The sequence below is a fragment of the Numenius arquata genome, chromosome 10 (assembly GCF_964106895.1).
Source record: "Numenius arquata chromosome 10, bNumArq3.hap1.1, whole genome shotgun sequence".
NCBI lineage: Eukaryota > Metazoa > Chordata > Aves > Charadriiformes > Scolopacidae > Numenius > Numenius arquata.
The window spans coordinates 4,813,696-4,837,509 of record NC_133585.1 but is presented as its reverse complement, the minus strand read 5'-3'; the positions used below and the strand labels follow the sequence as shown (position 1 = coordinate 4,837,509).

Genomic DNA, 23,814 nt, shown 5'->3' with positions numbered 1-23,814 from the left:
AGAGAGAAACAAGGAAAACCGGAGCTCTGTAGCTTTTTCAAAGCTGATGGAGCTGTGGCAAGTGACAAAAAGTGGCAAGTAGGGGAAGAAGGGAACACGTGAATGAGAGCTGCAGTCCCTGAAAATCCAGCCTCATCCGTAGCTGCGTGTTTAGCAAAATCTAGCCCTTTTACCTTCAAAGAATGCAAGCCTGGACAGTGTTCTCCATCTCAAGAGTGCAAATCCAGGCTTGTTATCTCTTCTTGAGGGAGATCAGCTCATTTACACTGATAGGAGTTTGGCTCCCAGCCTGTAGGCCCAGGAGCACCTTAATAATTGCTAAAAGACCCAAGTTGATTCTTAGCAGAACTAGTTCTCCTCTCATCCATACCAAAAGGCTCTTTGACCAGGACTCCTATTGAGTTTCAGAAGGCAGTGCCTGCAGGCAGGAGAGGCTGCCACCTCTGCCTTTGTAAACCCCTGAGCCTTCCTTCCACGGCTCCATCTTACTCTGGCTTCCCTGTGTTTTATTTTGCGACAGGTACGTCCAGGAGAACAAGGCAATTCGGCACCTTCCCAGGCAACTACGTGAAGCTTCTCTACCTGTAAAATAACAGCGCTCCCACCGCCACAGCGATGGGGTTGTTTTCCAGATGGTGTTTTTAAACAGCGAAGAAAGAGACAATTTATGAATGTAATAGACAAGAAAGGAGACGTGTCAGGAGGATGTGGTTATGTGGTACAGTATTGAGTTGAATGTGTAGCCCTGGTTCCACGGATCCAGGGTGTGATTTGTTTGCTGAAGAGACAGTTTCTAGTTTACAGTGCTGCCTTTGTGTATTCCTCTCCCCCTCCCCAGCAAGAGCTCTGGTGATAATCTTAATTTGTATGGAGCACTTACCTCGGAGAAGGCTTCAGGGAAGCACACGGTATAGGTTTTGTTTGCGTGTTGCGGTAGGATAGTGCTTCGGGGCAGAAAGCAGCCCTGCAGCTGCTGCCTTTCACGGGCAAGGGCCAGGGAAGCCAGGATTTCTGCCCGGCTCCTGCCTCGCTGAAGACTCACTTTGCTCTGCCTTCCACTTCCATAGAAAAACCTTCCCTTGGTGTCCCGCACCTTAAGAGCCGGCACAGGCAGAGGAGAGCTGATAATGGTTAAACTGCAGAGCGCTGTGTGGAAAAGGAGCTTTGGGACTGGTGGTTTAATCCAGAGAGGTCAGCCAAAATGTAATGCAAACACGCAAAAAATCCCAAACCCTTAATAACGCATTACCCGTCTCTGCAGGGTTTTGTTTTTGTTTTTTTTTTCTTTTGTGCAGGGGGTGTGTGTGTGTGTGTGTGAGTGTATTGTGTGCATCAAAACAAACCGAGTCCTGGTTTTTAAAGAGAAATCAGCCTGGCTTTGGCATTTATCTGCACAAAGAATAGAACCAATAAACAGAACATCCGTGAGAGCAAATCCCGCTCCCGAGTCCTACGGCCGTTCGCTTTCTCTGCTCCTCCCGCCCCGTTGCTGGCCCTAAAGGATCGCACACTTTTTGAAGCTTACTCTTCTTTGCGTCCTCCCTGGCATTAAATCTTAGAGGCTCAGATAAATCCAAGCAACATATCACTGAGGGTGCCTTTTTTTTCGTTTTCTTTTGGGTTACAGCGTTGATGGTAGGTCTCAAATAAATACATAAATGCATTTTGGCTGCCTCTTAGGCATACAAAACAGTCTAATCAATTTGGAAAGCTGTTCCCAGCAGTTATTACCAGTTACATAGATTCCTATTTCCTTGAGGAAAAAAAAACCAAACAGGGCTTGCCTGTCTGCTTGCCTGTAAATCCACTATGAATACTCTTTTGATAGACATTTTGTTATTAAGAAAAAGCATAAACAAAACCGGTTCTATCAGACTCTGCTTCCTACAGTTACCATACAAATAGCAAAGGGTTAGATTGCTATTTTGTCATAAGCCGTATTTAATAATATAAAATGCCTATTTTTATGCTGATGCTTTTATACAGATTTATTAAGAGTAACTACAACTAACTGTTAGCACGACTTGCAATGTTTTGATAAACTAGCCATGCTCCTGGGTTTGAAATCAGGTAGGCTTGTCTTCCGCCTCGGTCAGCGGAAGAGAAGACTCGGTGTCTCAGAAGTTTGACTGTAAATATGTATATTTAACTTTGTACAGACAATGTACTTACCTTGTATAGAAAAGTAATTTAAACACATTGAGTGAAGGGAGGGGGAAAAAAAAAAGGCAGTTGTGAAAGGTTGGGATTTTTTTTCCACTTTTATTTAAATGATGGAATTCCATGTATGTTCACATAAAGAGTTTTAGCACAAAATATCCATTATGAAAGGGTTTCAGATATGACACAAAGCACCACTGTTTATTTTCTGCAGGAGTCACCTTTAATCCTGCATCTTATTTATGGGTTTGTTTTTCTGCTTTGGGTTTGCCCTCCAGTTATTTGCAGCAATATTTAGGCCTGTTGCTATTGATTGGATAACACCAAATTAATCTATCCAGCGAAGTAACATGATGATACTGACTGTATATAACATACTCATTTAAAGGTTTAATTTTGTTCTTGCTCTTGCCGTTTTAAGTTACACACATACACACACACACATACAAACCGCAACTTATTTTTGTGTTGATTTTTTCTTATTGCAGTGGATTACTATTTGACAATTAATAAATGGAACTATTGAATTACTATTGTGTTCCTTGTACAAATTATTAAATAAAGTCTATTCCCGCTGTTCCTGTAGCAATGCACTTTTGTACTAGTGCCCCTCTATGGCTGGCTTTGGCTGTGTCCATCCAGGAGGTATCTGCTGTGGGCTTCCCGAGTGTCCTGCACCTCAGGATCCACCTCAGGACTTGACCTGAGCTCACCGCTTGTCCCTCCAGAGCCATAGGCACATGGGGACATTTTTCTTGAAGAAACCAAGGTGTAAAAACAGAAAAAGCTGGTTTATGCACAGATGTCACTGTATCATGGGATCAGGGTGCAGCTGCTGTGGCACCCATGCAGACCTGGAGCTCAGGAGCATACCCCAGTCCACTGTTTTACAAGGGGTCTTTGCGATTCTGTCTCGGGTGAGAAGACCACACAGGTTAAGTAGGACAAGACACCCCAAATGCCAACTTCTGTGGGAAGGGATGTCAGTTGATGCTGGGTTTACATGTCATTTTTAACCCTGGCTTGGGTCAAAAGTCTGTGGTGAACACGTCATGTCTCCCAACCCTGTAGCAGGAGAGCCAGCCGGGGCTTCTTGGTTGTCCCTCGTGTGAGGGAACAGTCCCCGCAGGAGCAGAGGGAGGGAAGGCCGGAGCTGAGCTGCCCCAGGGAGGGCTCCATGGGGCTCGGAGATGCACAAGCACCATGAAAGCACCTCCACACATCTGGCTCCTGCTGCCTGAGCAGGGCCGTGCTCATCCCAAAGGGCTGGTCTTTCGCGAGGAGTTCAATGTCCTCGAGACCTCCACCTGGGACTGAGGCAACAGATTTAAACTCGGCAGCGATGCGACCGGATGGCCAGGCAGACAGATGCGTGTCACGGCTGCACTCGCAATGATTTTAGGAAGTCCAACTATAAACAAGCCAGACCGAAAACCAAACTAACAGGACAGCAAAAGCCTCGAGCTGTTTTCACATCCTTAGGAAGCACAAACTTCAGTTTCAGGGGTTATGTTATATAAAAAGCAAAAGGGCAGCCTGGCCACCGCTTTGCTGCAGTCACCGGCATCGCTAGCCCTCGCTTTACAGTGTCGTGGCCAGGCTGGGGAGAAAGAGAGACTCATCTATAGCTACTGAACCTCGATACTCGTGTCTTTATCCTCATATTCTTGCTAAGGAACAAGGCAGAGATGCCTTTGTGACTGCAGAATTCAGGCATGTAGAGAGGGTAAAAGGACCCATCGGTGTGTCACAGCCCCCTGGAAATCCCCCCCACCTGAGAGGAAAGGAGCTCTTGGTATTGCTGTCTTCACCGCCAGGAGATGTGAAATGATGTGGTGGAAGACTGATGGCCCTCTGATAAGAGATGAGATGAATAGTCCGGATGCCTGTACCTCAGAAGGAAAATAACCCATGAAATGACAAGTTAATGCGGGCACAAGGAGGAAGCCGAGAAAGGGGACTGCGGAGGCAAGAGTGTCCCTTGTGATAGAATCGTCCATGGCCGTGTCTTGTAGGGCCAGCACCTGGATGAGCTGCCTCATCCCCACTTGCTGACTGGCCCAGGCTCCCCGGCCCAGGGCAGGGGGGTTGGAACTCGATGATCTTTAAGCTCCCTTCCAACCCAAACCATTCTATGATCCTATGAATCCCAGCTTCAGCAGCAGCTCACTGGTGTTCCGCCTTGCCTGAGCTGTATTTCTTTACTAAACAAGCAGCAACGCTCGTGCTCAGTTTGCAAATGCCGGCACCGCTGCTGTAACCAGCCTCTCCCGCCTCTCCGCTGTCAGAGCAGTGGGGGCTCAACACAGAATCATAGAATTGCCCAGGTTGGAAGGGACCTTTAAGGTCATCTCGTCCAACCATCAACCCAACTCTGATAAAAAAACATCACTAAACCATGTCACTAAGCGCTATGTCAACCCATCTTTTAAATACCTCCAGGGATGATGCCTCAACCACTTCCCTGGGCAGCCCATTCCAATGTTTAATAACCCTTTCAGGGTGAAAATCTTTCCTAATATCCAATCTGAACCTCCCCTGGAGCAACTTGAGGCCATTTCCTCTTGTCCCATCGCCTGTTCCTTGGGAGAAGAGACGGACTCCCCCTGGCTACACCCTCCTTTCAGGGAGTTGTAGAGAGCGAGAAGGTCTCCCCTCAGCCTCCTTCTGTCCAGGCTGAACACCCCCAGCTCCCTCAGCCTCTCCTCACAAGACTTGTGCTCCAGACCCCTCACCAGCTCCGTTGCCCTTCTCCGGACCTGCATGAACACGCAACTGGAACAACTATTTTTCCTAAGGAGGCTAGAAGATAAACCCATACAGAAGAATTCCTTCTTTCGCTGGTGGTACCACCCCTAAGGGGCTAGAGATAAACCAAGCTCTGCCTCAAGCAGTGATGAACCTGGGCTAAATTAGGGGAAAGGTAATACCCACCCCAGGCTCCGCCCTCACTCATCCGCTCCCCGCTGGGAAACCGCAGGCAGTGCCGCTTATTCCCACCGCCTCCATTAGGTTTCAGAGTTAACGTCCCACCAGGCCGAGCCACGTTTGCCGGGGAGACGCCGCACCGGGGCAGACTCGCCCGCGGTTGCCGCCTCTGTAGCCGTCCCGCCGCCTGCTGGCGACCGGCTCCCGCCGGGGGTCGGGGGGGGGGAAAGGGGGCCGTGAGTCGCTCCGAGACGGGAGTCCCCCTCCTCCGGCAGCGCCTCGGCCCCGAGAACCGCCCTCACGGCGAACGGCTCCCTCGCTCCGTACCGGAGCAGGCCCCCGGGGAGCGCTGCCCCCCTCCGGGGCGGGCCCCGGGAGCCCCGGGGAGGGGCCGGGGGCGGGCCGTGCCGGGCCGGTGAGGGCGGCGGGGCTGCCGGGCGTCCCCGGGAGGTGCAGCCGCGCACATGGGGACACACCGCATCGTCCTGTCGGGCCCCGGGCCCTGGGGTTTCCGCCTGGTGGGCGGCCGGGACTTCGAGCAGCCCCTCACCATCTCCCGGGTAGGGCCGGCGGCGGCGGGGCGGGGGGCGGGCGGTGCTGGGGTTCGGGGGCGCCCGGGAACGGGCTCGGAGAGGCGGCGGGTCCGGCCCTGGCTCCCGGCGGGTGGGGAGGGAAGGGGGGCTGGCAGGTGGCGGGTGGTACCAGGGCAGGGTTGGTGACACAGCTGTGGCCGGGGGTTCTCTTCTTTTCCTTCCCCCTGTTTATATTGTTTTTTATGGAGAACTCCGTGGTGGCCCACGCCAGTCCCTTCACCTGGCTTTCACCGGGGTCTTTTGCTTCTTACCGACCCTCCCTCGCTCCCTCCTCGGTGTGTCCGTAGCAAACCCCTCACGGCGGGCGCGGGGGGGGTCCCCTCTGCCCCCTCCAGCCCGTAATTTGGGGTTTGCAGCCCATCCTGAGGGCAGCGTCGCACCGGGGGGGGCGGTGTGTGTGTGGGGGTGTGTGTGTGTGTGTGTTAAGTGCGCCCCTGCTTTTGCTCGCCATGTATAGTTAAAAGAGAAGCCTTTGTTTACAGGAGCCGTATTAACCTGCCTTCAGTGCCCCTGTTTCTGTTACAGGTCCTTCTTACCCCCACTTAAAAGAAAAATCAGTCGGGAATTGACAGTTAAAAGTTTCGCGTTCCAGCAGTTTTAGTGGTGGAACTTGGTTTGCCTTCCTCTGCTCCAGCGTTTGCCCGCGAAACGCCGGGTTTTGGTTCAGGCTGCCCGGCTTCTGTGGCCACGTACCCACCCGCGGCCCAGTGTCCCCACAGGCAGGTGCTGGCACCCGCTGCCACCTCCCCGCAGCTCCCCTGCCCCGACCTGCTCGCTGCAGACCCACAGAGAGCGGGGACCTGCCCGGGGACGATAAATCCCAGGCTCCCCGTCCCTTCGCGGCTTTGCGTGGGGTGCGCTGCTCGGCATCTTGTTGGGGCTGGCTGCTGGAGCCTCCCCCTGCCCAAGAGGAGAAGGAATTGCTCCCATTTCCAGCGGTCCCTCCGGCAACCAGAGGCACCCGATCCCTGGGCTCTGGCCTCTGTCTCCACCTTTGCCAGGCGTGGAGGTTCCCAGGTGAGGAAGGGCCGATGGAAGTGGGACAGACAAGAGCTGGAACTTCTGTGAACTGCCCTTAAAGAAGAACACGATGGTGAAACTCGTGATGTTTGTTTTTTTTGGTTTTTTTTTTTCTAAATATCTCCTGCCCCGTGGTGTCCTGCCGTGGGGTCCCGCTGCCCGAAGGACCCCGGGTGCCACCGGGGAGGCTGCCGGCTCGGGAACGGGCAGAGCTGGCGAGCGCTGTCAAACCCACAGAGGGGGGGAAAGTTATTAATTCTCTGTGTGATCTCTTTCAATTACAGCAATAATGCCTTATTCTTCTAACGCATTTTTTGGACATGAAAGCAGCTTTAGCGTAGGGGAAGTGATATTTACTTCATTGTTATGGTAATTGTTGCCGTTTCCTTCCAGCGAAAAGCTTGTCGGGCAGAAGGATGTCTGAAGTCCTACCTCGCTGCTCTTTACCTCTTCTCCTTGGTCGCCTTTGTCAGCGCTTATGGGCACATACCAAGAGACATAGATCAGCAAAGCGGCAAAAATAACCACCTCATGAGAAATTGTGACCCTGGAGACTAAAATGTAATAAAATAGCCTCTCTGGTGGTGGTGACGTAAATGCTGACAATTGGCAGCTCTTATCACGGCTTTCTCTTGTGGCCCCTCTGACTTTTTTAATTTCCCCTCCGCTACTTCAAGCCATTAATCTTTCCTGCGGTTCGTTCCTAAGGCTCCTGGGTTTGTCCCCTTGGCTCAGGAACAAAACTCTCAGCGACTCCCCCCTTTGCCATGTGAAAGAGATCCGGGCCAGTTTTGGCCTGTTTTGAAGGGTCCGATCCTCCTTGTGTGATGACTTTATGGGGCTGTAACTTCATTTTTCTTTTTGCTTATTGCGTTTGGTACCTGTGCTCTGACCGGAAAGCCTTTTGGGCATGGAGCCCTCCTCCCCTCACAGGATGGGGTGTCAGTGAGCTCTGGGTGTAGGACTGGCATCTGCCAAGGGTTATGAGGGCCTGGGGGCGCAGCACGTGGGGGACAAGTCCTCTCCCATGTGGCCAGTGGAGCCTGGCTCTGCCTCATCCGGGGCTGCCCAGTCCACTGGTGCACTGATGGATGGGGTCACCCTGCTGCTCCGGGTATGTGCTGGCGTGGTGGGATGCCAGGAGAGAGACCTCCATCCAGTCATGGCCCTGAACTGCGTGTCTCGCAGCTCTCTTTGAACGAGGTGCCTAAATTCAGCCTGTGTTGCCTGCCAGGAGCTCAGATTTGGTTTCTGGCAGCGTTGTCCTCACGGTGAGCTCTTGAGTTGTCTCGGTATTTATGGCCCTTATCACCATTGTAGCTCAGCTCCTTGCTAGTGGCTTTTGGCTTCTCAAGCTCCCTTCTGACGTAGGGAGGGCTTATCCCGGTCATGCTGGTGGGAGGCAGCACCATTTGAGTTGCAAAGGCAGCTTGTTGCCCAGGGGGAGTCATTGGAGTTCGGTGCTGCAGTCTTGGGTAGACATAGTGCTGAGGGACGCGGTTTAACGATGGTTCTTGTCAGTGTTAGGTTGATGGTTGGGCTAGATGATCCAAATTCAACCTTTGGTTGAATTGCCTTCCAACCTAGGCAATTCTATGATTCTAAGGACGAGGAGCACTGGTGCTGTGAGCATGGAGGCCAGCAGAGCAGCCTGGCCAGGAGCTTGTGGCTGGCAGCGGCTGCCTGGCACTAGTGGCCAGTTGTGCCTTAGGAGAGCCGCAGATGAAAGATGATGATGTTTCCACAGCTGCACTTATCTTGTCTGTTGTCCCTGCCCTGGCTCCCCTTTGCACTGGAACTATGTGTTTAAAACTGCTTTGGGCTCAAATACATCATGAGCATCTTCTTGTGTGAACGCTTCTGGTTTCTTCGTTGTGTTGGACCAGTCTTGCCTGTGGTACTTTTCTGTGACGTCTCCTGGCTCTTTTGGAAGGATGCTTCACGGTTTACATTTCTTTTAAAAACTACAGGGTTATGGTGGATGCTTCATTATAGTCTTTGCTCAGAAAAGAACTTGTGTTGCTCAGTGGGATGAAGCCTAGACCAAAGCCTTACCAGGGTAGGAAAGACCCTTGTCTTTATCGCTCTTTGGAGGATACCATGCAGTGAGTCAATGGGGTAGGATTTGAGAGGAGCTCTTTCTGAGCTGTGGATGGACACGCTGCAGGGTGATAGTGTCCATAGAGCTGCCCTATGCAGGGGGTAGTTCCCAGTTAAATCCCAGTGAGACTGGTGGAGGAACCAAGCTATGTGTTGCATGAGGAGAGGTTCTGATGAAGTGGAGCTGGCTGAAAAGCAGCCCAGCTGATAGACCTCCATCCCTCCGGCAACGTGAGCTGTTTCCTGCTTGGTTGCATTTGATTTTGATAAACACTGGGGATTTCTGTTTCCAGTTGAATATATACGTGGAACTGTCCGATCAACCTTGTTCTTGAGATTATTTTTGTGGTTTGTGGTATTGGTGCGTTGGTCTTGAATGTCTGACCCAAAATATGGGCAGAGGGGAGCTTTGCTCTATGTTTTGTTATGTCAAAATCCTCCCAGCCCCCTTAAGGAGAGGTGTCTGTCAGAGCCTGCGAAACTAAACATTTTGTTAAGAAACTGAGCATTTTCCCAATGAAAAATCTCTTTCAAGACAGCCCAGTCCTGTGAATATATTAAAAAGATGAAATCTCAACATTATGCTTGTTGCAGATTTCAACCACAGTAACAAGAATTCATTGCTGTTTAGTCTGATGTTTTATCTATTCATGGTATTTTAAAAGCTCAGGACTTATAGCAAGTACAGAATTGGAACACAGTTGGGTATTTCCTGGGTGTTTGTTGTATCTCTGAAGCACAGGCTTGTCCAAGCCCCAGCGATTTAATGGTAAAACTGGACTTGATGGTCTAAAATCAAGCACGGGACTGAATCCCATGGTGTGAAAAGACGTTGGGTTTGACTTTGGCACTGGTTGATGTTCTTATCCCCAATCTCAGCCGGTCGCCCCATTAGGAAGCAACTGAGTGAAGGTGTCCTGTAGCCACCGGTGGGAGAAAGCCCCGGTGGCACGGGGACACCTTGCTAAGGGGCATCTCTTGTGGGGGCTGAGGGTCTCAGCGGGATGAGGGTGATGATGGCTGCCTGAAGACCATCCTCCATCTGGTCCAGGGCTGTGTGGCACAAGTGTCTGCCTCAGGAACCAGGATACAGTATCTTCCCTGGGAGGAAGGAAAGAATAACCTGTGGCCATACTCTGGGACACAGGGAGAGCCGGGGCTGGACGGGGAGGCCTCTGCAGCTGGAGGGGAGATGGAATGCCTCCGTCTCTGCCAAATAAAACATGGGGCGCGGTGGATGTGATAGGATTTAGGGTTGGGCTGGTTTTCCTCCTCGACCCAGGGAGCCTGTCCCCGCTGTGCACACCTATGGCTGCGGTTCCTCTGCCACCCAGCCCGGGTTTCATCCCCGTAACTGCAAACATGCCGGCGTTGCGCTTGGCTCTTGTCCCAAAGCTGAGGGAGGCAGCTGGGGAAGGCTGCTGGGGTTTATAGGAAGGTGAACATCCTGTCTGGTCAGTCTGATCGCGTGGGGTGTGGACAGCAGAGGTTCATATCCCTAGTAACGATCCTACAGACTTTGAAGGCATCATGAACCGTGGTGGCTTCTCGCTGGGGTTTGGACAAGCCTGTGCTTCAAAGGTGCAAAGGGCTGCTGAGGAGAGGAAAGGACTTTGCTGGTCTCCCTGACTGCTGGGGTTTGCACGAGGAGAAATCATCCTTCATTGTAGCAAGTAGAAAGCAGCAGAATTTTCTCACAGTAAAGACAGGTTAGAGGACAGGCTTGATCTTTTCCAGCCCTGTTTCCTGAGTCTGGGGGCCAGTTTTATCTTTAGAAAAAACATTTAAAAGAATTAGAATAGTAATGAAACACCTGCCAGAGCTACATCCAGGGGCGGTACCCTCACCTCTCCTAGGAGCCAGAGTCGTACTTTGTGCAATTTACCTTTTTAGACCAATTTGCCACAGGTTGTGCAGCAGCTTGATGTCACCAAACTTTGGAGTACCCTTTTCTCTGTCCCTCTTCTTTGAGTCGAGCATTGTTTTGTGGGCTACATCTGGCCCACCTTGTTCTTGGTTAGTTCTCCAAAGAAGTAGGTAACTCAACATCAGGAGGGGATGTACCAGCCCTAATCTTACGTGAGAGCTTTAAGCCTCAGAACTGAAGTTGACAAAGGTAAATGTTGTACTTCTTGGGAGAAAGAGTCCTTTTTGTTCCCTGATGTTACCAGATGTGGATTTCTGTGTGGTTGCAAGCTTCCTGGAACCTTTCACCCTCAAAAATCACTTCGTCCATCAAGATGTGTATTTCATACAAACATTTCGTTTGTAAAATGCTTTGGGTTTGAAGGGTGCAACGTCAAAATAACTGCAGCAAATGGATATTTATTTTTTTTTTCGGTACAAAGAGGGAAGTTACAGGAGGCCTTAACTGCAAAAACAATTGGTGTTTTTCTGGACGGTGACACAGTATCTTAGATGGTTGCTGATTACTGGACATGTTGTTTTATTTAGAGGATGAAGTAAACTATCAGGAAAGGCTCAGATGATGACCGACTTTCTTTATGTAATGTTTTTGAGGTCTTGTAAGAAGTCTTTATATTATTTTATATTTTATTTTATGTGGAGTGTGTTGCAAAACAAGCTGGGGGGGCTGAGTGACTCCTGGACCAGCGATTGTGCATCTGTCTGAGCAGATCATCTTTCCTGTGTCTTCCTGAGGTCAGCCCTCTTTGTGCTGTGTCTAATGCCTTCCCTTTTCTGTGTTAATAATCCTCGTCTGGCTGTTGGAAACAGGCAGGAGCCAAAGGCAGGCAGGAGGGTGAGGGCAAGCTGGGCTACCAGAGGGGCTTATGCAGTGGGATCCCTGACCCCGCTGGGGTGGGCTGATGCTTAGGGGTCTCCAGAGACGTGTCCCCCTTGCCCTCTCCTGGTGGTGGTGTGGCCTGGGCCAGCACAGAGCAGCACCTTAATAGTGCAGTGAGAGGGAGCAGCTTGGGAGAAGAAATTCCCAGAGCTGGTGGTAAGGAACCAGCCTGTTGTTCCCCCTCCCCTAAAGAGAAGGGGTGGGGAACGTGCTTGCCTGAATTTTCTCATAGCCTCTGATCTCTGCTGACCCAGCTGCATGCTTTTGCTGGGAGAAACTGTGGCTGCTTAGCATAATACTCCTCCAGCGCTGAGGACATTACTCATGGTAGAACAGCAGCCTGTGTGGGTGGGGAGGATTAAGCTGAATGTCAGAGATGTCTCGTTGTCACTGGTGGTCTTAGAAGTATGTTGCTGCATGTCAGTCCTGTCCAGCAAAGGCGCAGCTGGGTTTTCCTCTCAAGCTTGGGTCGGTGCTGTTAATCCAGCTCTTTTTCTTGGCTGATGTTAATTTTCTCGTTCCTTATCTCTTCATCGCTCCTTGCGGTGTGTGTCGAGGTGTGGAGTGATGGCTGGTGCCGGAGGCTGTAGGGTCTGTGAGAAACCGTGAAGGGCTGATGGAGCCAGCAAGTAGCGTGCCTGAATGGATGCGGGGGAGAAGGCCAGGAAAAATTGAATGAATTTTAGCCCCACCCGTTTATCTTGACTCGTCATGGAGCTGCGTTACACTGCTCTTCATGGAAATGCTTCCCACCCATCCGCCCTCTCATTTGCTGTGGGCAGCAGCTTCCTTTAATATACCCACTGCTCCCTCTCGGATCCTCACCTGCAGAAGGGAAGAAGGCACCGTATATCCCATATATTGCAAAGCTTGTTGGGAACATGTATGGAGGCAACTGCATCCAATGTAAAATGCGGTTGTGTTTGGCCAGCTCCGGGACAGACAGAAGTTTTTATGAAGGCTGCCTGGGAGCTGGGTAAGCAGCCGAATAGGTCTCCTGCCCTCTGTGAAATCAAAGCGTTTTCTTTTCTAGTGTAAACGCGCTCTCCCAAAGACTGGCTGAAGGCTTGGTATGTCCCGGCCAAGTCCTTTGTGTGCTGCCTGGCTGCCACTGCGAGGGCACGGACAATAGCAGGCGAACCACCTGGGAGACGGAAATCTGAACTTTGGAAAATCCCAGTGGCGTTGACGAGGTGGAGCCCAAAACAGGGAGGGGAGAGGAGGCAGATATTTTTTTCTGCCCCTTTCATGGTTGCAGAGCTTTATATGTACACGTGCACACACATATGTCCACAAAGCTCCACTTCATAATATAAAAAAAAATAATATGTAGGTTTTTCTTCTGTCCATACCAACCCTGAGTCTGTGGGACCACTTTAAAAAGAGGAGTCCAAGCCTATAACTGGTCAAAACCATTATCTACTACATGAGCTTTGCGTGAGTAAAGATTACACAGTCAAGACCACGGATTATGGGGATTATTTGTTTCTTCCATATGCTGGCAAATGGATCTGAGGTGATGTCAGGGACCTAGTTCGATGTGTCTGGCTATAAGCGTCTGGATCATTTCTGTACTAGCCCAGATTTCTTACACAGAAACGCCAGCCAAACAGAGCGTCTCCGTAGGCACATTCTGATGAGCTCTAGGACCTATTTTTGGCCATGGTATGAAGGATGCTGCTCAGTCATCTCAGCATTGTCTGTTCCACAGAGGAATGACCTCATGGCAAAGTGTTAAGCAATTGCCTGGGAGCCATCACCACAAGGTAGGGCATGGCTCCTTTCAAAAGGAAGCCCTTGGGCGTGATGTTACAGGGTGTGCAGAACTTTATTCACCCGGCGATAGCGACCCTGGAGGTGGGGGGCTCCTGGGGGCCTGTGGTGCTGGCTGTGACCCCTCTGCCAGAGGCTGTGGGAAGCCCAAGCCAGCTGGGGATGTCTTTTGGAGGAGGGAGGAGGCTATGCCTTTGCACAGGACATAACTTGTGCAAAGTTGTGTTTGCAGGTTTTGTTCCTCGCAGTGTCTTTGAGCTTTCCTCGCCCTCCCAGGCAGAGGTGCAGGTGTATCCCGTCACTATCGAGCCACCTGCCCGTGCAAGGTGGCTGCCAGCTGCTGCCTGCTGTCCCCTCGATGTCTGGAGGTGCTCGGTCAAATGCTCCGTGCTCGGTCCAAGGGGGAGGGAAAGGTGAGGGGCTGGTGCAAAGCTTTTAAGTCATCCGAGAGGAGAGCAGGAGCAAAGCAGTTTCAGGAGGTACGATATTTACTGGATGCCTGTGAACCCAAAAGCTTTTGTTCATGTTTTTTTTGGAGCCCTTTTGGTTGGGTTGTGTAAGTTGGCTGGTATCTCTTAGTGCTCTGAGCGCTTCTGCCCCTGCTGCTCCCCACGGGGCCAGGGAGGGATGTGACAAAAATAAAAGCAGGAAAAGGTCTTCCCAGTGGCAGCTCTCTGCTCCTCACTTAATAACAGAAACGTTTTTTGCTTTCCTGACTTAACCGGTAGGTGAGCAAATCTCTAAAAGCAGTGTTGACAGCACTGAGATAAGGCCAGACCTTACTGCGAGGGGGGAAGGGAACATTATTGGTAGCTGTTAATCATCCTAAAAGGATGGGGGCTGGGTTCCCTGAGGTACCCTGCCCTTGTGCAGGCACGTTTGCTATGAGCAATCCTGGCAGGGAGTGCGAGCTGGATGTTGCAGGGGAGTGGTTTGTGGATGTTTGCATTTCAGGGCAAGGTATTGCCAGAACTGAAGAAACTAGGTTTTAAAACACATTTCCTTTTGGCAAATTCGCTTATCCTTTTCATTACTGTGCATCCTCATGGCTTCCCCTTCGGGGAGAGGTTTGTACGGGACCTGAGTGGATGTAACCGCCCTTGTGCTACCAGTGGCTCTTATCTGATGGAGAAGAGCACTCAAATTTCAAATTCCTCTGAAGTGGACACAGGAGGGGAACGTGACACTGCAAGCATTGAGATGTTCCTGCAAATGCCACTCTCTTGTCCAGGTGGCTCTTGGGGTTTCCTCAGGAGGCTTCAGTATCTCAGCAGTGTCCCTGGCTGCTCTGGCTCGGCTGCTCCTTGTGGTACAGGGATCATTTCTAGCAGCCTGCCACATGTTGTGTAGATTATCAGTCTTTAAATGCAAGCTGTACGGCCGAGCCTCCGGCAGCCTTCCAGCGGTGGTGTTAATCCACCGTTATTCTTGACCCCTTGGCAGTCTGGTCTGAGTGAAAATGAATCACGGTAATGGTGTGCTGAACTCGGTGCTCCTCATGGGCCATGGGCAGGGAGGCCTCCCTCCAGACCAGGTTGCTCAAAGCCCCATCCAGCCTGGCCTTGAACCCCTCCAGGGATGGGGCAGCCACAGCTTCTCTGGGCAACCTGTTCCAGTGTCTCACCACCCTCACAGGAAAGAATTTCTTCCTGATATCTAATCTCAATCTCCCCTCTTTCAGTTTAAAACCATTCCTCCTCGTCCTATGGCTCCACTCCCTGATCAAGAGTCCCTCTCCATCTCTCCTGTAGCCCCTTTAGGGGCTGGAAGGGGCTCTAAGGTCTCCCCGGAGCCTTCTCGTCTCCAGGCTGAACAACCCCAACTCTCTCAGCCTGTCCTCACAGGAGAGGTGCTCCAGCCCTCTGAGCATCTTTGTTGCCCTCCGCTGGACCTGTTCCAACAGGTCCATGTCCTTCCTCTCTTGGTTTGTAGGCTGCTTACAGCATTAAAGTGGTGAGCAGGTTGACAGGTATTATTCGGTTGACTCATCTGAGGGTCTTTGGGTTAATGTTGAGTACTTCGGCCAACCTGGACATCTGTGATACACATCTCTGTCCTTCCCTTTTCCATGAAATACTGTCCTAGTAGAGGGGTGAAAAAAGAAAAGCATCTTGTGATTTTTTTTCCTCTGGTTAGGGAAAATGTCCTACCACAGCTACGAGGGGATGTGCTGAACAGCCTGGGTTTTGGCCCAGGGAGGGCAGTGATAGTAGCCGATGTGTGACACCTCTGGGAGGTGAACGTTTCCCGAGGGGGAATGATTTGCCATCCAATCCCACATTAGGAGGATTCTCTAAATCTTGTGAACAGTGTTTATTTATGTCTGACGGCTCTGCTGCGTTTGCTCAGCTGCTTGCCAGCATGCTGAAACCTAGCGTGAATGTGTAGAATGAATACCAGTTGCAACGGACTCATAAACGAGGTGTGTCCCAGCTGCAGGGCATGTTTTAATCTGTACTCATGTCTGGGAGCAGTCCACCCTTCTCATTTGCTCTGCCTATTAAGTAATTGATGAAAGCCCACAGTAATCGTTACGCTCCTTCCACAAAGTCATTAAAACCGCACAAAAGTCTTACGTAGTGTTTGCAAAGCTGCAAGCAAACGTGACATTTTTCACCCTGCGCCCAGGCAATCATTTTTGGCCCAAAGAGGTCTCTGTTATGAGGACACCTCATCAGCAGAAGTAGGGGAAAAATGAATGAGCTGTTGAGTTGGTTAGCTTGAAAAAGCCAAATTTTAGCTGGGACCTTCTTTTTTTCCACAAAGGAGTGTCCTGCTGGTAGCGTTGCTGCGTAGTGTCTTCTGTCTGTCTGGGGTCTCGTTGAGATTACCCCAAGCTCTTCGCCATCAGTCGTTTCTCAGGCAGAGGACACCACCTCTTTAGCAGTGTGGTGGTGTATCCGGGAAGCAAACCACCACGGGTGGAGAGGAAAGGAAGATGTGTATGGCAGAGTGTGTCAAGGTGGGCTGGGGATGATGCTTCCACTTTTTCAGGAAATACGGTCGAACTGTGATTTAAAGATGAAGTTTCTGATGCCTTTCTCCCAGCCAGTCTGCTTGTTAGATCAAGCGCTGCTTTGGGATTGGTCTTACTGAAGTCAGTGAAGGTCTGTTGCAACTGTTCCTGGGATAAAACAGATTAAAACTAAAGAAGCAGTCAAAAATCTTGAGCCCGAACCTTTCTTTCAGAAGGAAGCAAATGAGATAGTGATGCAGACAAAGGTGTTTGTGATCGGTGTATTGCAATGACTTTGATACTCCTTTCTGTCACCTCTGTTTTTAAAGGCTCAGGCTTCCTCAGCACCTTCTGCTTCGGTGAGCACTTCTTTGTCCGGCAAAGAACATTTGCCTTCCGTATGTTCTTGCTCTCTAGCATGAAGCCAATTGCCTTGAGTGAAAATACAATTTCTGTTATTTACCTGTCGTTTCCCCCAGGTTTTCTCTCTGTGGGTGCCAAACCAGAATTCTACCCCTAATTTTAATACCAAGAGTATCCAAGAGGCCCAGATCCAGATAGTAAATTCTCAGCAGAAAGCTTTCATCAGTTTTCATCTCCTTGCTTCCAGGTACCAGCAAAGGAAGTCCTGAGCGCTCCAACTGTTTTTCAAATGTTGCTATGGAAAGCTGCTCCCTGGAAAGTCTATTTATTCTTTTTTTTTTTGTTGTTGTTTTCTCATAGGTGACTCCAGGTAGCAAAGCTGCAATAGCCAACTTGTGTATAGGAGACCAGATCATAGCCATCGATGGGGTGAACACAGACAACATGACGCACCTTGAGGCGCAGAACAAAATCAAGGGTTGTGCAGATGAACTAACTCTGACGGTCAACAGGTACGTGGCTAACTGAGACCGGGGATGGGGAGAGGGAGGGATGCGTGGTGAGCAGTAGCTGTGTTTTGGTTTGAGAGCAGACCTCTCTGCCTGGTTTATTTAATTTGACCTCTTGGTGCTTTGTCTGGCCAGGCACTGGATAGCAAGAGGGATCCACGTTTCAGCCTTTAATCCTAATGCTGCTTGCATTTGCTGCACTCTGACCCAATCAAAACAACTTTCCCAGTGAGAAATTGGCTGATAATTTGTGGCAGAGGCTGTCAGCCTGTTCTGTGGCTCCCGACAGCAAAAAATCAAAGACAGATCTCATGAAAACTTCACTCATAGCGGAGGAGGTATGACCAGAGATGACCTTTCTTCCCGTTGCACTAATTCGGCACTTAAAATATATGGTTGTGTGTTGTCCAGGCTACTAATTGCCTAGTTTTTGCCATACACAGAGTGAGAAAGTTTGTATGTTTTGGAGCCTCTTGATCAAACAGCACTGACAGTGCAAACATTGATGACCCGGCTGCATCAAAGTGCCTGTCAGGCATCAGTCTCTTGTGAGTCTTGGAAGAAAATAAAGGAGGGTGACGGTTCATCCACAATCTCTGTCATCAGTGTAGAGCACGGGCTGGCTTCAGCCTTCCCACCGTCTCGAGCTGCAAAGCAATGGACAGCTTCATTCCCATTTTCCCCAGCTGTGCTTTGTTCTTGGGCCATCTTTGTACAGATGGAAAGGGTCTGCTTTCCACTGACGCATTGCTGCTTAAAAGTACTGGGGCATATTTTTTGTGGGGGTGCTGGGGGTTTAACCTTCCTCTTGGTTCAAATTGCAGCCATGGGTACCAGCACTTCTTGAAGTCGGGTGGTAGACACATGATGGCATTTCTAGTTGCTCTGGCATGAGTTTTTCCTGTGGCTGCCTTCCCCCGGAGCGACTGTACATCAGCTTCACGGCAGATGCAGGGGAAGTACTTTCAGGAGGAGTGCAAAAGCGTGCCTTCAGTGACACAGTAGCTGAGTTGTTCAGGGCTTTTCTGTGATAAACAGAAGTCTTTTACTGTAGCTTGGATAATGCCAGGAGATCAGTAGGCATTTCCCAGTTCAGGAAGAAGCGATGGGTCTTGGCCAAAAAAAGCCTGACAATTCATTGAGGGAATTCACAGAGGGAGGAACGGAGCACAGTGCAGGCAGTGTGAAGGGTCGGTGAGCATTGAAGCAGCATGTTAGCCCCGGAGTTTCTCATACTGGCCTCTAACTTGGCAGCCTGTAATCTTCCGGCAAAGGGAGTGCTCCTTTTCCTCTCCGAACTAGCCGTCTGCTTGAGTTAGCAAACCAGTGCCCTGTGGTTCTGGCTGGGAGGGAGGCAAGGGCTCTCTCAGCCTGTGGGCAAACTCACTCTTACAGATCATTGAGTCTGTAAAATGTGTTTGCTAATGTTAATTACAAAGTCGTTAACTTTACAGCTACTTCATGCCTGTTTCCTCGGCCTTGGGTATGGAAGCTGCCCAGGGAGAGATTTCTAGCTGTAGAAAACCACACAGGGACTTTGAGTTAGCACAGCCCAACTCTTTTTCAAGACCCTCTTTCGAAAAGGTAGCAAGAGCATGTGTTGGATGCTTTTACTGCTGTACTGATTGATGAGTTCTGCTGACAAAATGGCCAAGAGTGTCAAGACTGCAAGTGAATAGAGTGATCTAACTACTTATCCACCTTAGGGTTTGATATTACTACCCTCTATGTAAAATCCATTTTAGATGATTCTAGGGGACTTTAAGTCTTTGGTCCTCCTTCTGTGGGAGTAAAGTTCTGCTTAGGGAAGAATTGCTTTACTTGTTTGGAGATTTAATAGCTGCTAGAGATGTGTTTGTATCAGGAAATACAATACTGCAGAGCGCTTTCTCAGAGGAGAAAGCTCTCTCTTAATGCCAAAAGACAGTCGTGTGCATCATGTGGTCTTTCCTGGTTGTGCTCTGAGAATATTTTATCCCTGGTACCCAGCTGTCTCCTTCTGGGCCCCCGTAACTGTGTTGTCCCAAATGCAGCTGGACTCAGTGGTCAGAAATGCAATGTAGTCTTTTTAGCTGAGGCTGAAGCCCTTCTTTACTTTGCAGTCTAAGGCCAAGACCTTAAAATGGTAGCTCTTGAGAAGGAGGCCTTGAGGGGTGACAGAGATGTTTTGTATGGGTTGGAGGCCATGCTTCATCCTCCTGTTCCAATTCGGGTAGAAGTGGTGAGTGAGGCAGAAAGCAGACTACGGGTCAGTGGTCAGTCCTCCTCCATGAAGAAGTGAAGAGCGTTGCTGTGGAGGTGGAGAGGGTGGAAGGCATTTGGGAAAACTGAGTGCCACCTGGCCAAGTGGCGTGGCCTGGGCTTCCTTGGTGGGCCAAACTCTGTCAGTAAGGCTTGACCTTATACTCAGGAAGGCTGACAATACAATTGGGTCAGAGCTGGAAGTTTTCCTCTGTTGAAGGCACTCCGTAAGCAGTTGGCTGAGTATAAAAGGGAAAGTAGATCACTTGCACTTCAACACCACCAACTCTTGGGTCTGGTCTCCACTCTCTGCGGTCATAGCTCATTAGCTGGATCTGTTGTACAAAGTAGCTGTGATGCCAAGAACCAGTGGTCTGACAGGGCAGCAGCTCCGTGGACTGGAGCATCACACACAACCAGTGCTGAGGATCTGCCAGGCTTTCTGGAGCGGGAAGGCTTCTAGTCCTTCTTTTCTGCTCACCATCACAGACATGTCTTGTGAAAGCATAAGTCCATAGTGATCTTTAATTTTGTATTTAATGAATTTTAAATGATTACTCATTTAAATGATTTCGTGTGCAAAATGCTATCAGACCTGCATTCGGGTTGGCAGCAGGGTCATGCCAGGAGGGATTTTAGACATGGGTCTAGGCTCACATCAGGTGTTTCGGTAACACCAGTGGGTCAACAGTGTTGACAGTGGGGACTTGATTTGTGACTGTGCTGTGAATCATAGAATTGCCTAGGCTGGAGGGGATCTTTCAGATCATCTAGTCCAACCATCAACCTAACACTGACAAAAACCGTCACTAAACCATATCTCTAAGCACTATGTCTACCCGTCTTTTAAATACCGCCAGGGATTCAAGAGGAGATTGGGTGGATTCATGGAAGACAAATCTATGAAGGATATTACATGCTGTCGGGGTATTTCTGCTGCAGAAAGCCCTTAAGCTGCAAGTAGCTGGAGGATGGGAGAGTGTTTTAGGGAATTATTGCACTGTGCTTCTCCTTGTGCTCTTCTGTGGACCAAAACAAACTTTTAATGGGTGGATGTTCTGCATCTATGCAACCCTCTTCTCTTTTAATGGTAGTAGAGCGGTTAAAATGTCTTCATGTTTGTCTGTACTAATGATTATTTAAGAGAAGTGTAAATGTAGCGAACTGAAAGGACTCGAGCACTTCTGGTAAAGGAAATGCTGTTTGCGCTGTATACTTGATTGTGAATATCAACAGCATTCCAATGTTTCCTGTTTCGGTATTTTCCTTAATGATGGTAATGGTCCAAAAATATTTCAGATCAGATTGTAGGCAGGAAATTTAGTCTAACACATGTCACTATTAAAATTGCTAGCTAGAAGAAAACATGCCTGCTTTGCTTTTTCACCCAAAGGTGCAAATCTGTTAGTTTCCTAGGATTTAAAACCCAGCCATAAATTGCTTTCTCTGGATATGCTTTTCGAAGCGGCACTGCACTGCTAGGTGCTTTGCTGTTTGGCGTGTGAACAGAGTTGGAAAGGTCTGTTTTCTGCCTCAAAAGTGGGTGTTCAACAATGTTGGCGCATACACCAAATTCCTGCTGAACTTCAGCGTGTCTCGCAGCTCCCCGCTCTTTTCGGAGCCTGTGTTTGTTCATTCATTTTGCTTTTTGTTTCAGGCTGGAGAGCGCTTTTAGAAATATAGTCCCCACAAAACCCAAGTAAAGGTTCCACCATTGTCTTCAGCGGTGTAAAATCACGGTTTTGTGTGATACAGGCAGAAAGTCTGACCTACAGCAGGCCGGGTGCTTTGGCCAACCCAAAACCACCTGGTTGCTAAACTGAGAAATTTCACAGGCAGAGTTTTGAGTCTCTCCCATTCGTAGGAAGAAGGTGGGTTTGGATCTCGAGTCTTTGAGAAGAGTTGCTGCTCTGTTTTTGGTTCTCCCCAATTTTTTCTTATTTTTTCAATTAGGGTGTGTACATCGTTGCACTGACATTTTAGGGTCAAGCAAAACCTCCCTCCGGGAGGTGCCCCCCTTCCAAGCACACCTCCGATTTTCCTTTAAAGGGCAGTAAGCAGCAAGATGTGTCCAACAGACTGGAGAAAGCTATCAGCTTCCTCTGGAAACTTAGTGTATTTTGGGAACAACCCCTGGTCTGATAAAAAGCACTCAAAGAAGGGAAGGCTCAGGAGGAAGAAATTCTCCTACCCCAAAATTCACCTGGTAGCCAGAAGATCCGGGTGTCACCAATGTCAGTGGTAACGCTCACGATGAATTTGACACACAGCTCTGTGTAGCTGCAGATGTACGAAAGCAGACAAACGTTCATGGCAACACAGGTGAAAATTTGTTTCTCGCACAAATGGCTCTTTGCCTGTGGCTTATTCACCCAATGGGTGGTGGAACTGTGCTCGCAGGCAGCCCTGAGCACCGCAAAGGTAAAGTGTGTATTTATATGGGTTTTTTTCAACAAAAGAGAAGTGTTCCTGCAGTGAGTCTGCCCTTCCCTCTATGGCTGGAGGCAGCTTGGGGGCGGTAATAAGAGAAGAATATTTGTGAAAAGGGTTTACGAACATGTAATCTCTTGTTCTGCTCCTACTGTCCTTTTCTTCGGATTTCAAGCTGCTTTTCTGCAGCTCTGCTGCCAGCATATAATGTATTAATGCATCTTTTTTGTTTGCAAAACAGCCTGCTACTTTGCTAAAAGTGATGCTAGGGAATGAATCCATGCATTTGTTCTTTGAAAAGTGCTAGGATCAGGGAAGTCACATCTGCTACCAGCATGTGTTAAATGCATTATCAGAGAGGATCACGTGTAGATGCTTATGGAGAGGGAGAGAAGTGTATGTGCGATGTCATCTGCCTTTTATTTGGTAGCTTCAGTTGCACTCTTGATTGCTCCACGTGTTCCCAAGTCTCAGCTGGGGGGGGGAACTAGTTCTGCAAAGCCACAATAGGCTCGGATTTTTGTTCTAGGAAGCTGGTGGAATCTGTTGACTCATTTAGGTTTGCTTTTTGCTTCCCTGCCAAGAAGAGTTTTCCAGCTCTGTCATCTTACTAATAATTCTTTTGGCCCTGGGAAAAGCCTAATGCTCCGTGTGCATCTATATAAGGCCATGCAGATTGCCTGGACCTCCGTGGCTGGTGTGGTGCTCCCAGCCCTCCTGCCTGCTTGCCGGCGGCTTTTACTAGTGATTGGCACCTTCAGAGTCATTTTTGGCAAGTCAAGCTTGGCATTTGTCGTGTTTTTACAGCCTCTTTGGCCAGGCAGAAGTAGTTAGCTCTGTAGCTGGCTGGTGGAAGAACTGCGTGAGGCTGAGCAGTTGGGTTTTATCCTTCGTAACTCTGTAATGAAACTGCTTGTGATAAACTTCTGTTGCTTCTTCTGTGTAGCCCGATTTGCCCTTTATAGTGGTTGTGTGGAGAGACACCTGAAATCCAAGAAGCAGAGGGCCATGCATGAAGAAATGAATTTCCGGGCTCTTGTGTCTAGGAAGTTGTGGCCAGCATTGCTGTTTGAATTGGCAATAGCCCGAGTACGGTTTTGCTTGCCAAAGCGAGTATGTCCATTAATGGCTGGTTGCTAAAAGTGACTGCTCATGTTTAAATCCCAGGGCCATGTACTTTGCAGCTGTGGTAGCTAAAAGGCTGATTAAAAGGTACCTTCCTGGTAGTCTGAGAGCTGTCGTAGTTAGTTTCTAAGCATTATTAAAATGCCTGTCTAAAACTCTGGAGAGGGTTGAAAGAGGAATTCTTTAGGTTTTTCCACATTTTTCAGCTAGCAAACTTCGTGTTGCGCAAGGAACTTTTCAATCTTTATGAGTTTACTTGCTACTTTGGTATCTCATGTCCATCCCAGAGTCTGAAATGGGAATGTGAACGTGCCTTTCTTCTTTATGGAGCTTACTCACACAGTTCCTGGCCCACAGAATTAGACCCTCATTTTCCAGCTCTGAATTTTCCCTTGAAGCTATGGCCCAGCTCTGCACGCAAAGCATTGATAGCAAAATCTAGGCTCTTGTAATGTTTATATTACACCATGTTCAAGCCAAGCTTCTTGAAAAATGTTGTATTTCATAAATACCTCTCCAGATTCCTGCCCTGACTTGCATGCAATTTCCTTCCTCCCCTTCCTACCAGTTCCTCCCCATCCAAACTAGCATCAGAGAATTTTCTTTCTGATCTTGGGTCTTGGTTTCTGCCTGGATGAAACAGCAAATGCACGACTCATTGCCTGGCCCCAACTTGGTTGCTCTCTCTCCTGTAGTAAGGAAACAGCATGGAAATGTAATCTGCAAACATGACAAAGTTTGTATATTCATGTGTCTGCAATTAATTTGCTTGGCACTTGATCCCAGACTTGTTTGAGTGTCATGGCTTTG

At 49.2% G+C, this 23,814-nt stretch overlaps 2 protein-coding genes across 5 annotated transcripts in view; both read left to right on the top strand.

Annotated features, from left to right (window-relative positions):
- Positions 1 to 2,744, top strand: part of SORBS1 (sorbin and SH3 domain containing 1) — a 79,658-nt gene extending 76,914 nt beyond the window's left edge. For 2 of the 3 annotated variants that reach the window (XM_074154410.1, XM_074154411.1), the window contains one exon: positions 521 to 2,737. In XM_074154410.1, coding sequence (XP_074010511.1) covers positions 521 to 588 — 68 coding nt within the window. In that variant the 3' untranslated portion in view covers positions 589 to 2,737. Of the gene's footprint in view, positions 1 to 520 lie in introns of all 3 variants that reach the window. The other variant, XM_074154412.1, reaches the window with a different exon arrangement.
- Positions 2,745 to 5,492: 2,748 nt separating this feature from the next.
- PDLIM1 (PDZ and LIM domain 1) overlaps positions 5,493 to 23,814 on the top strand; it is a 45,118-nt gene continuing 26,796 nt past the window's right edge. The window contains exons 1-2 of one of the 2 annotated variants that reach the window (XM_074154378.1): positions 5,493 to 5,648; positions 17,060 to 17,211. In XM_074154378.1, the coding sequence (XP_074010479.1) occupies positions 5,553 to 5,648; positions 17,060 to 17,211 (248 nt within the window). In that variant the 5' untranslated portion in view covers positions 5,493 to 5,552. The remainder of the gene's footprint in view (positions 5,649 to 17,059; positions 17,212 to 23,814) is intronic. The other variant, XM_074154377.1, reaches the window with a different exon arrangement.